Below are 12,355 nucleotides of genomic sequence, written 5' to 3' on the forward strand. Positions count from 1 at the left end.
ACGTCACTGAAGTTGTGAGGGCGGTGATGTCACAGCGGCAGTGACAGCCGAATGGGGGGGGGGGGTTTTGGGGGGGGATTAGGCGCGGTTTCCACCCCGTGGTGACGTCACACGAGGGCCAGCCAAGCCGGTGACATCACCAACCCCCCCCGTGACATCATCACTCCCCTCCCCCCACCCCCCCACCCCCCCCCCCCTTCTCGCTATGCAAACGCCCCCCGGGCAGGGGGGGCCGGGGGGGCCCCGGGGACCAATAAAGGCTGTACAGCACCGAGCCCCGGCTGTCCTTCGGGGGTGGCGCCGGGGACACCGGGGGGACACCGGGGGCACACGGGGGGGGGTGAGGGACACCCGTCATGGCGTGCGGCCGTCGCCCCGGGACCCCCGGAACTCCCCCATGGGAGGTGATTTGGGGGTGTCACCGCCCCCCGAGCCCGGACACTCGCGGGTTAACGTCGGTGTTTTTTTTCCCGCCACGCCCCCGCCACGCCCCCCCCACCCCCCGTGACGTCACGGTTCTACCGGGTCCGTTCGCCGCCGCTGAGCCCGAACGGTCCGGGGGGGCAGCCGGGGGGGGGGGGGGACCTCGGCGGCCGTTGTGGGGGGTTTTGGGGTGTTGGGGACCTCTCGGGGAGCGCTTGGGGCTCGCTGGGGCGAATCGGGGTGCAAGGGAGGTCTCCGGTGGTCTCTGGAGTGAACTGGGGGGGCTCTGGGAGGGAACTGGGGGTTCCTGGGGGACACCTGGGATCCCTGCGTGAGAACCGGGGGTCCCTGACCCTCCCTTGTGTCCCCCAGCCCCCCATGGCGCTGCGTTTGGCCACCCGCCTGTCGCGCCTGGCCCGGAGCGGTGTCCGGTGGGGGGGCACCGGGCCCCCCAGCGCACAGGGTGAGTGGAGGGGGGGGACGGGGCGAGAGGGCCGGAGCCCCCCCCAGGAGCCCCCCGGGCTCACCAGCGACGAGGGGGGGACACCGCGAGTCCCCGGTGCTGAACCCAGCGCGGGGGGGGGGACACCGCGAGTCCCCGGTGCTGACCCCAGCGCGGGGGGGGGACACCGCGAGTCCCCGGTGCTGACCCCAGCGCGGGGGGGGGACACCGCGAGTCCCCGGTGCTGACCCCAGCGCGGGGGGGGGACACCGCGAGTCCCCGGTGCTGACCCCAGCGCGGGGGGGGGGACACCGCGAGTCCCCGGTGCTGACCCCAGCGCGGGGGGGGGACACCGCGAGTCCCCGGTGCTGACCCCAGCGTGGGGGGGGGGGACACCGCGAATCGCCGGTGCTGACCCCCGCCCTCTCCCGGTGCTTCCTCACCCTCTCCCGGTGCTGACCCCCCTCTCCCGGGTCTGACCCCTCTCTCCCGGTGCTGACCCCCTCTCCCGCTGCTGCCCCCTCTCTCCCGGTGCTTCACCGCCACTCCCGGTGCTGACCGCCCTCTCCCGGTGCTGCCCCCTCTCTCCCGCTGCTGCCCCCTCTCTCCCGGTGCTTCACCGCCACTCCCGGTGCTGACCCCTCTCTCCCGGTGCTGACCCCTCTCTCCCGCTGCTGCCCCCTCTCTCCCGGTGCTTCACCGCCACTCCCGGTGCTGACCGCCCTCTCCCGGTACTTCCCCCCCCTCTCCCGGTGCTGACCCCCTCTCCCGGGTCTGACCCCTCTCTCCCGGTGCTGACCGCCCTCTCCCGGTGCTTCCCCCCCCTCTCCCGGTGCTTCCTCCCCCTCTCCCGGTGCTGACCCCCCTCTCCCGGTGCTGACCGCCCTCTCCCGGTGCTTCCCCCCCCTCTCCCGGTGCTGCCCCCCCCCAGTCGCCGCCCCGTTCGACTGGCAGGACGCGCTGGGGCTGGAGGGGCTGCTGAGCGCCGAGGAGCGGCTGCTGCGGGACACGACGCGCAAGTACTGCCAGGAGCGGCTGCTGCCCCGCGTGCTGCACGCCAACCGCCACGAGGGTACCCCAAAAACTGACCCCAAAACACCCCGAGACAGCCTGACCCCCCCCCGCCCCACCCCACCCCGGTACAGGCGGAAACCCCCCCCCCCCACCCCGAGAACCCCCAAATTCCCCCACGCGCTTCCAGAAGCAGCCGGTGCCGGTTCCCGTGAGGGTACCGCAGCTCGCCCCCGATGTCCCCAGTGTCCCCCCAAACCCGCCCGACCCCCCCTTCGCCCCTCAGGATCCTTTCTCTGCAAAAACGGGGACTTTTGGCATCCCTAAAAGCCCCCCCCGGCCCCCCCAAAACTCCCCGACTCCTCCAAACTTCCTCCAACACCCCCCAAATCCTCTCCCCGCTCCCAGGGTGGGGGCAGCCGTGTAGGGGACCCCCAAATTCAGGGGGTCCCCCCTCTGCCCCCCCATAGCTCGACCTCTCCTGACCCCCTACCTTGCCCCCCCCCAGTCTTTGACCGGGAGATCGTGACTGAACTGGGAGAACTGGGGCTGCTGGGCCCCACCATTCAAGGTCAGGGGGGCCACGGGGACCCCCGGGGGCAACTTGAGGACAGAAGGGGGTGGCGTGGGTGGCCAGGGGGCTCCCAAGGGGGTTACTGGGGGACTCAGGGGGAGATGGGAGGGGTGGGGCAGGGAGACGGCTCTGGGGGGGTGGGGGGGCACTGGGGGTCAGGGATGGGGTTTGGGGGCTCTGTGGTGTGACGCTGGGGGGCTCGCGGGGGGCGGTTTCGGGGTGACCCCGGGGGTTCTGAGGGATGGCGCTGTCCCCAGGGTGGGGCTGCGTGTCCCCAGGCAGGGTCCTTGAGGGCTCCTGTGTGACACCGGGGTCCCTCGAGGAGACCCCGGGGGTCCCTGCGTGACCGGGTTGTGGGGGGGGGATCACCGCAGGGTACGGCTGCGCGGGCACCACGTCGGTGGGCTACGGGCTGGTGACGCGGGAGCTGGAGCGGGTGGACAGCAGCTACCGCTCGGTGCTCAGCGTCCAGTCCTCCCTCGTCATGTACCCCCTCTGGGCCTACGGGACCCCCGCCCAGCGCGAGCGCTTCCTGCCCCGCCTCGGTGAGACCCCCGGCACGGGGAGGGGGCAGCCTGGGGGGCTGCGGGGTGGAGGGGGCGCAGGGGCGTTTGGGGGGGTGTGCGAGGCAGCACTGGGGGGGTTTGGAGGAGGAGTGGGGAGTGGTGGGGCAGTTGGGGCGTCGCCGGAGCGCCCCTGACGCCCCCTTCCCCAGCTCGGGGGGAGATCGTGGGGTGCTTCGGGCTGACGGAGCCCAACCACGGGAGCGACCCGGGGCGGATGGAGACGCGGGCACGGCACAACCCCGGCGCCAGCACCTACACCCTGCGCGGGTCCAAGACCTGGTGAGCCTCGGGATTGGGGTGAGGGGGACATGGGGGACCCCCAGAGCTCCCCCTTGACCCTCCCCGAACTGCCCAGGATCACCAATTCGCCCATAGCCGACCTGTGCGTGGTGTGGGCCCGGTGCGAGGAGGACGGGCGGGTCCGGGGCTTCCTGGTGGAGCGCGGGACCCCGGGGCTCAGCACACCCAAAATCGAGGGCAAGTTCTCCCTGCGCGCCTCGACCACCGGGATGATCCTCCTGGATGACGTGGAGGTGCCCGAGGAGAACGTGCTGCCCAACGCCGAGGGGCTGGCGGTAAGCGGGGGGAGCCAGGGCATCCCGGGGAGGGTCCTGTGGCACCAGGGGGGTCCCGATGACACCCCCTGTCCCCCAGGGCCCCTTCGGCTGCCTGACCCAGGCGCGTTACGGCATCGCCTGGGGCGCGCTGGGCGCCGCCGAGGCCTGTCTGGAGACGGTGCGGCAATACGTGCTCGACAGGTAACGGGGGGCTGGGGGCGTTTTGGGGGGTCCCCACACCCCCCCAGATCTCAGTGCCCCCCTCCCCTGGCCCGCAGGAAGCAGTTTGGGGGCCCGCTGGCCCGGAACCAGCTGGTGCAGAAGAAGCTGGCGGACATGGTGACGGAGATCACGCTGGGGCTCCACGCCTGCCTGCGCCTCGGCCGCCTCAAGGACGAGGGCAGGTGGGTGGCACTGTCCCCAGGGGGGCCGGGGGGCCCTGGAGGGGGTCAGCGTGTCCCTGTCCGTGTCCCCACAGGGCCGCCCCCGAGATGGTGTCAATGCTGAAGCGGAACTCGTGCGGGAAGGCGCTGGGCATCGCGAGGGACGCGCGGGACATGCTGGGGGGCAACGGGATCTGCGACGAGTTCCACGTGATCCGGCACCTCATGAACCTCGAGGCTGTCAACACCTACGAGGGTACGGTGGGGAGGGGCACGGGGTTCAGGGGTTCAGGGGGTTCCTCGAGGGGTTCAGGGGGTTCCTACTGAGGTGTGGTGATCCCCGCAGGCACCCACGACATCCACGCGCTGATCCTGGGCCGCGCCATCACCGGCATCCAGGCCTTTGCCCCGGCAAAGGGGACGTAGTGGGGACACAGCAGCGCGGGCACGGCGGGGACGTGGTGGCACCGGTGGGGACCACGTCTGCTCCTCGTGGGAAGGGATGTGAGGAGATGGTGGCGCTGACCGGAGCCAGTGTCACCAACCGGACGCAGGTATCCCCAGAAGGGATGCAGTGTCACTGACAGGACCCGGTGTCACTGATGGGACCTTGTGTCACCAGCCAGGCCTCGTGTCACCAGTGGGACTCCAAATCTCGTGTCACTGGCGGGACCCGGTGTCACCAAAGCACATCCTGTGTCGTTGATGGGACCCAGCGCCACCGACCAAACCTCCTGTCACCAACGGGATCGGTGTCACCGACAGGACTCGGTGTCACTCGGGGGACCCCACTGGTGCCGGGCCCCGTGTCCGGTGCCATCTCGGTGCCTTTGCCAGCCCCGTGGCCAATAAACGGTGGGACAGCCCCTCCATGCCAGCCCTGCTCGTCAGCATTAATTAACCTGCCAGCACCCAGCTCTGCTCTCGGGGTGGGGGGTCCCAGCCCATCACAGACCCCCCACCCAGCTTTTGGGTCAGCTTCAGCCCTTTATTTGTTCCAACCACCAACAGCAACAGCAACAGCAAAGCCCTTTGGGGCCAAAATCCCGCTTTGGCTCGGCACAGCCCCACTGTCCCGTGGGTTTGGGGGGGTCCCGCTCAGGTCTGGGGGTGCCCTCAGTCCTCGGGCTGCAGGCAGAGGTCCTGATAAGCCGCCTCCACGGTGCAGCAGATGCGGCGCAGCTCCGCCTGCGCCCCCTCCACGCGCTCCAGCACCTCGCTGAGCGCCTGCAGCCGCTCCTGGATCAGCCCGTTGTGGAAGCCGTAGCGGTGGAAGAGCCGCTCCTCCAGCTGCTCCGCCAGCTCCGAGACCTGCCCGAGCGGGGCCACGGCTCGTCGCGGCGCTGGCACGGCCGCCGTCCCCGGGGCCGGGGGGCAGCTGCGCCCGCCCGCGCTGGCACCGCTCCCGGCCTGGCCCGGCCGCCGCCAGCTGCGCCCCGGTAGCCGCAGCGCCGGTCGCGGTGGCCACCGAGCGCCGGGTCAGCGCGGGCCGCAGCTGCCAGGCCGGGCCGCCATCTGCGCGGGGGCCTCGGGACCCCCACCCCCGGCCGGTTCCCCCCGGCGGGAGCGAAGTCCGGCGCGAGGGCAGCGTGGGGACAAGGGGGGGACATCGGGGGGACATCGGGGGCCGCTCGAAGCGGGGCCGGAGGCAGCTGCGGCCGCCCCCGCCGGGGCTCGCGGGGCTCCCCCCGGCCGGGCTCCGCAGCTGCCTCCACGCCCGGGCTCTGCCTCCGTTCTCCCGCCAAACCGGGCGGAATAACGCGATTCCCCGTGCCCCGGGGGGAAGGGAGGGGACCCCTCCGGGCCTACCTTCAGCAGGAGGCTGTCCCTGACGCCGCTCAGCTCCGTGTGCGCTTCCTCGCGGCCGCCGTTGAGGCGGCTGAGGACGTCCTGCACCCGCTGCTGCAGCCCCTCCACGGCGGCGTCCAGCGAGGCGAAGTACAGGGACGAGCGGGGACCCAGCGCTGGCCCCGCGCACGGCCTCGGCCGGAACACGGGACCCTCACGGAGCGGCGGGGGACAGCCCATGGACCCCACGGGGACAGGGACCCCCCCCATCGGGGCCGTGGATCACACAGGGACACGGACCCCATGGGGACAGGGTGAGGGACACTGGGGCCATGGATCCCACAGGACAGGGAGCGTGTGAGGGGCACAGACCCCCTGGGGACAGGGTGAGGGACATCAGGGCCGTGGATCACACAAGGGTGAGGGATGTCCATGCCTCATCAGGGCCATGGATCACACAGGGACACGGACCCCATGGGGACAGGGTGAGGGACATCAGGGCTGTGGATCACACAGGGACAGGGACCCCCTGTGAGGGGCACGGACCCCGTGGGGACAGAGTCAGGGACATCCCTGCCCCATCGGGGCCGTGGATCACACAGGGACAGGGACACCCCCCATCAGAGCTGTGCACCCTCTCAGGGTCACACACCACCAGGACAGGGACAGGCTCTGCCCTGTGACAGCCCTGCCAGTCCCGTTAATTGAGAATTACGGGATTCTCTACTTGAGAATTACGTTAATTCTCTAATTAACGTTGTGACTCGTGGTGACACGTGTGGCCCCCCCTCCCCGCACTGCCCGGGGTGCCGTTGCATCCCCCCTTGCTCTTTTTTCTCCACTTTTCGCTTAAATCGCGGCGCAGGGTGAGGGCGGTACCTGTCCGGCTCCTCGCCGCGGGGCTCGTCCCCACCCAGTTCGGCCGGGAAGGGGCTCTCGCCCGCCGCCGCCGCCGCCGCCGCCGCCTCCGGCTCGGGACCCTCAGGCTCCTCCCGCGACATCCCGGCCCCGAGGGGGGCTGCAGGGCAAGGACCCCCGAGTTGGGGCCGCTGGGATGGGGCTGCTACAGCCCCTGGCCCAGGCCGGGCTCCGGCGGTGGGCTGGGGGCACTAACCCGGGCTCGGGCTGGGGTCCCGGGGCTGGGCTGGGGGCACTAACCCGGGCTCGGGCCGGGGTCGGCCCGGGTCCCGGGGCTGGGCTGGGGGCACTAACCCGGGCTCGGGCCGGGGTCGTGCCGGGTCCCGGGGCTGGGCTGAGGGCACTAAGCCGGCCTCGGGCGGGGGTCCCGGGGCTGGGCTGAGGGCACTAAACTGGGCTCGGGCTGTGGTCCCGGGGCCGGGCTGATGCTCTAAGCCGGGCTCGGGCTGGGGTCCCGGGGCCGGGCTCGGGCTGTGGTCCCGGGGCTGGGCTGGGGGCACTAAGCCGGCCTCGGGCGGGGGTCCCGGGGTCGGGCTGCGGGCACTAATCCGGGCTCGGGCCGGGCTCCCGCGGTCGTGCCGGGTGCCGGTGCCAGGCTGGAGGCACTAAGCCGGGCTCGGGCCGGGCTCCCGGGGTCGTGCCGGGTGCCGGTGCCAGGCTGGAGGCACTAAGCCGGGCTCGGGCCGGGCTCCCGGGGTCGTACCGGGTGCCGCGGTGGGCTGGGGGCACTAAGCCGGGCTCGGGCCGGGCTCCCGGGGTCGTGCCGGGTGCCGGTGCCAGGCTGGAGGCACTAAGCCGGGCTCGGGCCGGGCTCCCGGGGTCGAGCCGGGTGCCGCGGTGGGCTGGGGGCACTAAGCCGGGCTCGGGCCGGGCTCCCGGGGTCGGGTTCGGGGCCGTACCTGGGACCCTCGGCCGCCCCTCACCACACCGTCCTCACGGAGCCCTGCTGGGCGGGCACCAGCGCCGCCCAATAGGCGCCCGCCATTCACACCTCGGCGCTGCTGATTGGAGCCTTAAGGGACCCCAGGGGATGATTGACATCTGCGCGGGCCAATCGCCGCGTACTAAAAGGGAAAGGCGGGAAGGTCCGGACGGTCCCGGGGGTCCCGGGCGGGTCCCGGGGGTCCTGGGCCGGTCCCGGGGGTCCTGGGCCGGTCTCAGCTTCCCCAGCGCCATGCGAGGCCACGAGGTGACAATAAACTCTCCCCACGCGGTTCCCTTCCCCAGCACACACACAAGGCACCGCAGGACACCGGGCTTTATTGGGGGCGGGGACCCCCGGGGACGGGACCCCTCCCCAAAAGGAGGGGACCCCCGGGGTCACACGTCCAGGCGGCACATGGGGCTGTCGTAGACCATCTGCAGGTTGACGCGGTGCCCCACGAGCTCCCGGATGTTGTTGATGCCGTATTTGATCATGGTGGGTCTGGGGGAGGCGGGATGGGGTGGGGGGTCAGTGGGTGGGGGGATGGGTCCACAGTGGGGTCCTCCCCCCCCACCACCAGGTGACCCCCACTCACCGCTCCAGCGAGAGCCCCCAGGCGATGACGGAGACGTTCTCGGGGAGCCCCATGGGCAGCAGCAGCTCGGGGCGGAAGACCCCCGAGTTTCCCACCTCCACCCACTTCTTCAGCCCTGGGGGGGGTTTGGGGGGCGAGGGGGGGGGCAAGCGAGGATCAGATGGGGCTCCCACAGACCCCCCTCCCCATACTGGAACCCCAGAGTGCTCCACCCGCTCCAGGGGAACTCAAGGTCAGCCCCCAGACCCCCAGCTCTAAGAGGAGCCCCCCAAGCCCCCCCCTTGCTCCAAATGGGGACCCCCGCCCTCACCCTCGTGGTAGCTGAACACCTCCATGCTGGGCTCCGTGTAGGGGTTGTAGGCGGGTTTGAAACGCAGCTGGGAGATCCCTGGGGGGGGCACACGGGCGGTCAGGGGGGCACACGGTGGGGGGTCAGAGGGGTCCGGGGTGCCCCCAGTGCCCCCCGTGTACCCAGCTTGGTGAAGAACTGCCGGAGGGTGCCCATGAGGTGGCCCAGGGTGAGCCCCCGGTCGGCCACGAGCCCCTCGACCTGGTGGAACTCGGCCAAGTGCGTCGCGTCCAGGCTCTCGTTGCGGAACACGCGGTCGATGGAGAAATATTTCACGGGGGTGAACTTCTCCTGCGGGGGGCACGGGGATGGGGGCGCAGCTGGGACCCCCGGACTGCCCCACCACTGCTCGGATCCCCCTCAAACTGCTCCGAGCTTCCTGAGCACCCCCCCTCAAACAACGCTGAGCCTCCTGAACTGCCCTGAGCACCCCGAATCCTACTGACATCCCCAACCCACATATCCCCCCCCCTAAAAAAAACCCTGTTCCCCCACATGGCTGTGCTCCCCCAGACCCTGCCAAAGCCCCCAGACCTGCCGTGCCAGCTGGAACAGGGCGCGGGCACTGGCTGACGTGGTGTGGGTCCTCAGCAGGTTCTTCCTCGCCTCCTCCACTTTCCACTCGTACCTGTACCTGGGGGGGGGGCCACAAAGGGGGTTCATGGGGGTGGGGGACACGCACGGGACCCCCCTGAATCTCCCCCCGGGGTTGGGGTCTCACCCCTGCGAGCCGTAGCCTCCCTGCGAGTGCACCTTCTTCACCTTGGAGTAGTAGCCAGGGGGCAACTGGGGGGCTTCGGCAGGGTCTGGGGGGGGGGGAAAAAGGTGAGGGGCGGGGGGGGGTCTGGAGGGCTTTGAGGGGCATTTGTGGGGGCTCAGGGGGCAGCGGGGCTTGTCAGAGGGATGTGGGGGATCAGAGGGGTGTGGGGCAGGCAGCAGTGGGTTGAGGGGCTGTGGGGTTTCTCCGAGAGATTTGGGGGATCACAGGGGTGTGGGGGGGTCCAGAAGGGTCATGGGGGGGGCCTCAGCAGGTCCCCGTGCCCCCCAGCACCCACCCAGCAGGAAGAAGGTGTCGTGCTGGTCGCGCGCCGGGTGCTGCTGCGGCTGGAAGAGCGCGTCGAAGTTCCAGAAGGAGCTCTCCACGAAGTTCTTCGTGGGCATCTCCGTGAACCTGGGGTGGGGGTGGGGCCCCCCCGTGATCCAGGACGAGGTGAGGCCTGGGGGCTGGGCCCCCTCTGAGCCCCGTTTTGTGCCCCCCCCCGCCCCCAGGGCGAGGGGAGGCCGCAGCAGATCGACAACCCCCGAGTACAGCCCCGACGCCCTGCTCTACTCCTACCACAGCTTCGGGGCCGTCGGCCTCGGCCTCTGGCAGGTGAGGAGGGGGTCCCGAGGAGCGGCAGGACCCCCCGACTCCCCCCGTCCCCACAGGTGAAGGCAGGCACCCCGAGCCCCCCAGCTCACCCCATCTCCAGGAAGATCTGGCGCAGCTCCGAGCGCACCTTGAGCAGGGGGTGCAGGTGGCCGCAGGCCGGGGGCAGCCCCAGCGAGGAGAAGTTGTAGGGTTTGAAGGGCAGCTGGCGCCAGGAGCCCCTGCAGGGCGGGCCAGGGGTCACGGCACGGCCGGGGGGTGGCCCCGGGGGGGGTCTGGGGTGGGGGTCACGTACGTGGCGATCATCTCCGGGGTCAGCTCGGTCTCCGGGCGCGCCACGGCCGTGCTGAAGGCGCTGCCCTTGCGGATCCAGTAGGACTTGAGGGTCCTGGGGGGCAGCGAGGGCGTTGGCGAGGAGCCAGACTGCCCAGCTCTCGGCTGGCTGCGTTAATTAGGGCTAATTTCATTAACGGTCGGCTTCACGGTTTTTTTATTTTAATGTTTCACCCGCACAAGTTTTACACGGAGCGTTTGATTGGGCTGTTAGATGGCTGAAATCTTGATTTTGCTGGGGTTAAGCTTGAGAAACTTCAGTACAGAAAAACCCAAAAGGGTTTGAAAACATGGGGCAGGCGGGGCCTTAAATCTGTGGCCCTTCAAGGGCTGGAAAACCAGCGGATACTGAGAAAAAAATCCTGGGCAAACGGGCATCCCCAGCCCGACAGGAGGACAACAGGAGCACCGAAGAGCGCGGATGAAAACGAAAACCGACAAAGCGACAACGCCCTAGCGCTAATTAACGAGGAGAACCGCGCAGTTCAGGAGCAGTGAGCGCTAATTTGCCTGCCCCACTCACACTTCCAGGAGCAGCTTCCTCCTCTTGAGCTCGGCGCGCTCCCGCTCGGGCAGGGAGCCCCCGGCCCTCACCTGCCCCAGGTGCTGCTGCACCGTGTCCTGCACCGAGGGCACCTGGGGGGGGGGGGGCACGGGGGGCACCCGGGGCTGGGCACAGCCCAACGGGGACCCTCGGCACCCCCCGGCTCCGGGGGGTCCCCGGGACGCTGCTGGGGGCCAGCAGACCCCTCCCCAAACGCTCCTGATTCCCAGGGACCCCCGTTCGTCCCCACCCCCCCAAGGACCCCCCTCCTTCCTGGGGACCCCCAGCCTGCTCCTGGCTTCCAGGGACCCCCGCCCGTCCCCCTCCCGGGGCATTCCCGGTAACCGGAGATCCCCAGACCCCTCCTCAGGACACTGCCTGCTCCCAGCGACCCCCAGCCATCCCCCCACCTTGGGCCACTCCCGCTCCCCGGGCCACTCCCGCTCGCCGGGGACCCCCGTGCCCCCTCCCCGGGGACCCCCGCCCGTTCCCCCGGGCCACTCACGGCGCGGAGCACGCGGGGGCCGCCGGCCGCTGCCTTATCCAGGCGCACCCACTTGTTGGCCATGGCCTTGCTGAAGCCCAAGGAGCCCCCCGGCAGCTTCTGCGGGGACACGGCGGCCGTGAGGGGCGCGGCGGCCGCCACCGGTGACGCCCTCCGGTGCCGCCGGTACCCACCATGGCCTCGCCCTGCGGCAGCCCCTCCTCGGGGAGGCTCCGGAACAGCCGCACCTCGGGGCTGCCGTCCCGCAGCACCTCCTCGCCCTCGGGGCTCAGCTCCCATCGCGTGGCCGTCCGCGCCTCCGCCTCGATCACCTGCAGCGGCACCGGGATCAGCACGGCCGGCGGCGCCCGGGGCTCCCCCGCGCCGCCGGCCCCGGCGCCCCGCACCTCGCCCAGCGCCTGGAGGCTCTTGACGGCGCCCACGAGCGTCTGGTGGTCGACGCCGAGCTGCGCGGCGGCCTCGATGCTGCAGAGCCCCCCGGGAGCCCCGGCCTGCTCCAGCCGCTCCAGGAGCCGCTCCGCCACGCTCGGCGCCATGGCCGGAAGAGAGCGCGGACCCGCCGGAAGTGATCCCGGCGAACCGGAAGTGCTCCATGGGGGTGGTGTTGGGGCATTCGCCATCTTGGGTGTGGCGCAAGCCCCGTGCCGAGCGTGGTAGGCGCCATATTGGGTGTGGCGGGGGGGGTCGCACAGGTGGCTGCGGGGGGCGCAGCGGCGTCACGGAGCTGCACGATGACGTCATGCGGCGCGAAGCGGCGCCACCGCGGACGCCAGCGGGCTGATGCGGCCCTGAGCTCCCTCAGAACAGCCCCCGGCCTGGGTCCACCTTCCTTGTGATCACACCTGCTGCCACCTCACTTAACCAATGACACCACCCCCGCGTCACGGCGCTGCATGAAGGCAAAGGCGAGCAGGAGGCTGCCCCACCCCGCGTGCCCGTCGCTCCCTCCCCACATTCCCAATTTCCCCTTAATTTCCCTCCCCCCCTCCACTCCCGGGGCCTGTCCCTTTAAGAGCGCGCGCCCCACGTGACCCCTGGAGCGAGGCGGGGGGCGGGGGGGGCGTCTCCCTCCG

The 12,355-nt window shown here is 71.1% G+C and overlaps 3 protein-coding genes across 4 annotated transcripts in view; 1 reads left to right on the forward strand and 2 right to left on the reverse strand.

The window, feature by feature from the left end:
• Window positions 1-505: 505 nt before the first annotated feature.
• The window catches only part of GCDH (glutaryl-CoA dehydrogenase), a 55,966-nt gene continuing 44,116 nt past the window's right edge, over window positions 506-12,355 (forward strand). The window contains exons 1-11 of one of the 2 annotated variants that reach the window (XM_068178855.1): window positions 513-553; window positions 796-886; window positions 1,797-1,937; window positions 2,385-2,447; window positions 2,825-2,995; window positions 3,166-3,295; window positions 3,372-3,591; window positions 3,671-3,774; window positions 3,852-3,977; window positions 4,052-4,212; window positions 4,303-4,414. In XM_068178855.1, coding sequence (XP_068034956.1) covers window positions 802-886; window positions 1,797-1,937; window positions 2,385-2,447; window positions 2,825-2,995; window positions 3,166-3,295; window positions 3,372-3,591; window positions 3,671-3,774; window positions 3,852-3,977; window positions 4,052-4,212; window positions 4,303-4,382 — 1,281 coding nt within the window. In that variant the 5' untranslated portion in view covers window positions 513-553; window positions 796-801 and the 3' untranslated portion in view covers window positions 4,383-4,414. Of the gene's footprint in view, window positions 554-795; window positions 887-1,796; window positions 1,938-2,384; window positions 2,448-2,824; window positions 2,996-3,165; window positions 3,296-3,371; window positions 3,592-3,670; window positions 3,775-3,851; window positions 3,978-4,051; window positions 4,213-4,302; window positions 4,415-12,355 lie in introns of both variants that reach the window. The other variant, XM_068178854.1, reaches the window with a different exon arrangement.
• SYCE2 (synaptonemal complex central element protein 2) lies at window positions 4,924-7,142 on the reverse strand. Its single transcript, XM_068178861.1, has 3 exons — window positions 6,624-7,142; window positions 5,766-5,937; window positions 4,924-5,267 (listed from the first exon to the last, which is right to left on the reverse strand). Exons 1-3 carry the CDS (start codon window positions 6,743-6,745, stop codon window positions 5,073-5,075), a joined length of 489 nt encoding a protein of 162 aa, XP_068034962.1. The 5' UTR covers window positions 6,746-7,142; the 3' UTR covers window positions 4,924-5,072.
• FARSA (phenylalanyl-tRNA synthetase subunit alpha) lies at window positions 7,906-11,846 on the reverse strand. Its single transcript, XM_068178839.1, has 13 exons — window positions 11,669-11,846; window positions 11,456-11,593; window positions 11,283-11,381; window positions 10,757-10,869; window positions 10,196-10,288; window positions 9,993-10,121; window positions 9,587-9,702; window positions 9,253-9,337; window positions 9,066-9,165; window positions 8,654-8,822; window positions 8,493-8,570; window positions 8,183-8,297; window positions 7,906-8,088 (listed from the first exon to the last, which is right to left on the reverse strand). The coding sequence occupies exons 1-13, from the start codon at window positions 11,816-11,818 to the stop codon at window positions 7,983-7,985; spliced, it is 1,491 nt and encodes a 496-aa protein (XP_068034940.1). The 5' UTR covers window positions 11,819-11,846; the 3' UTR covers window positions 7,906-7,982.

This window comes from Anomalospiza imberbis, unplaced genomic scaffold (assembly GCF_031753505.1).
Source record: "Anomalospiza imberbis isolate Cuckoo-Finch-1a 21T00152 unplaced genomic scaffold, ASM3175350v1 scaffold_61, whole genome shotgun sequence".
NCBI lineage: Eukaryota > Metazoa > Chordata > Aves > Passeriformes > Viduidae > Anomalospiza > Anomalospiza imberbis.

What these genes read in the sequence shown, in the direction of transcription:
- SYCE2 (XM_068178861.1), bottom strand. Translation starts at nt 6,745, where the DNA reads ATGTCGCGGGAGGAGCCTGAGGGTCCCGAGCCGGAGGCGGCGGCGGCG. An exon ending in CGCGGCGAGGAGCCGGACAG is followed by an intron (nt 5,938 to 6,623) that starts GTACCGCCCTCA and finishes GTTCCGGCCGAG; the next exon opens with GCCGTGCGCGGGGCCAGCGC. An exon ending in GGGACAGCCTCCTGCTGAAG is followed by an intron (nt 5,268 to 5,765) that starts GTAGGCCCGGAG and finishes CCGCTCGGGCAG; the next exon opens with GTCTCGGAGCTGGCGGAGCA.
- FARSA (XM_068178839.1), bottom strand. Translation starts at nt 11,818, where the DNA reads ATGGCGCCGAGCGTGGCGGAGCGGCTCCTGGAGCGGCTGGAGCAGGCC. An exon ending in ACCCCGGAGATGATCGCCAC is followed by an intron (nt 10,122 to 10,195) that starts GTACGTGACCCC and finishes CCCGCCCTGCAG; the next exon opens with GGGCTCCTGGCGCCAGCTGC. An exon ending in TGGGGGCTCTCGCTGGAGCG is followed by an intron (nt 8,089 to 8,182) that starts GTGAGTGGGGGT and finishes CGCCTCCCCCAG; the next exon opens with ACCCACCATGATCAAATACG.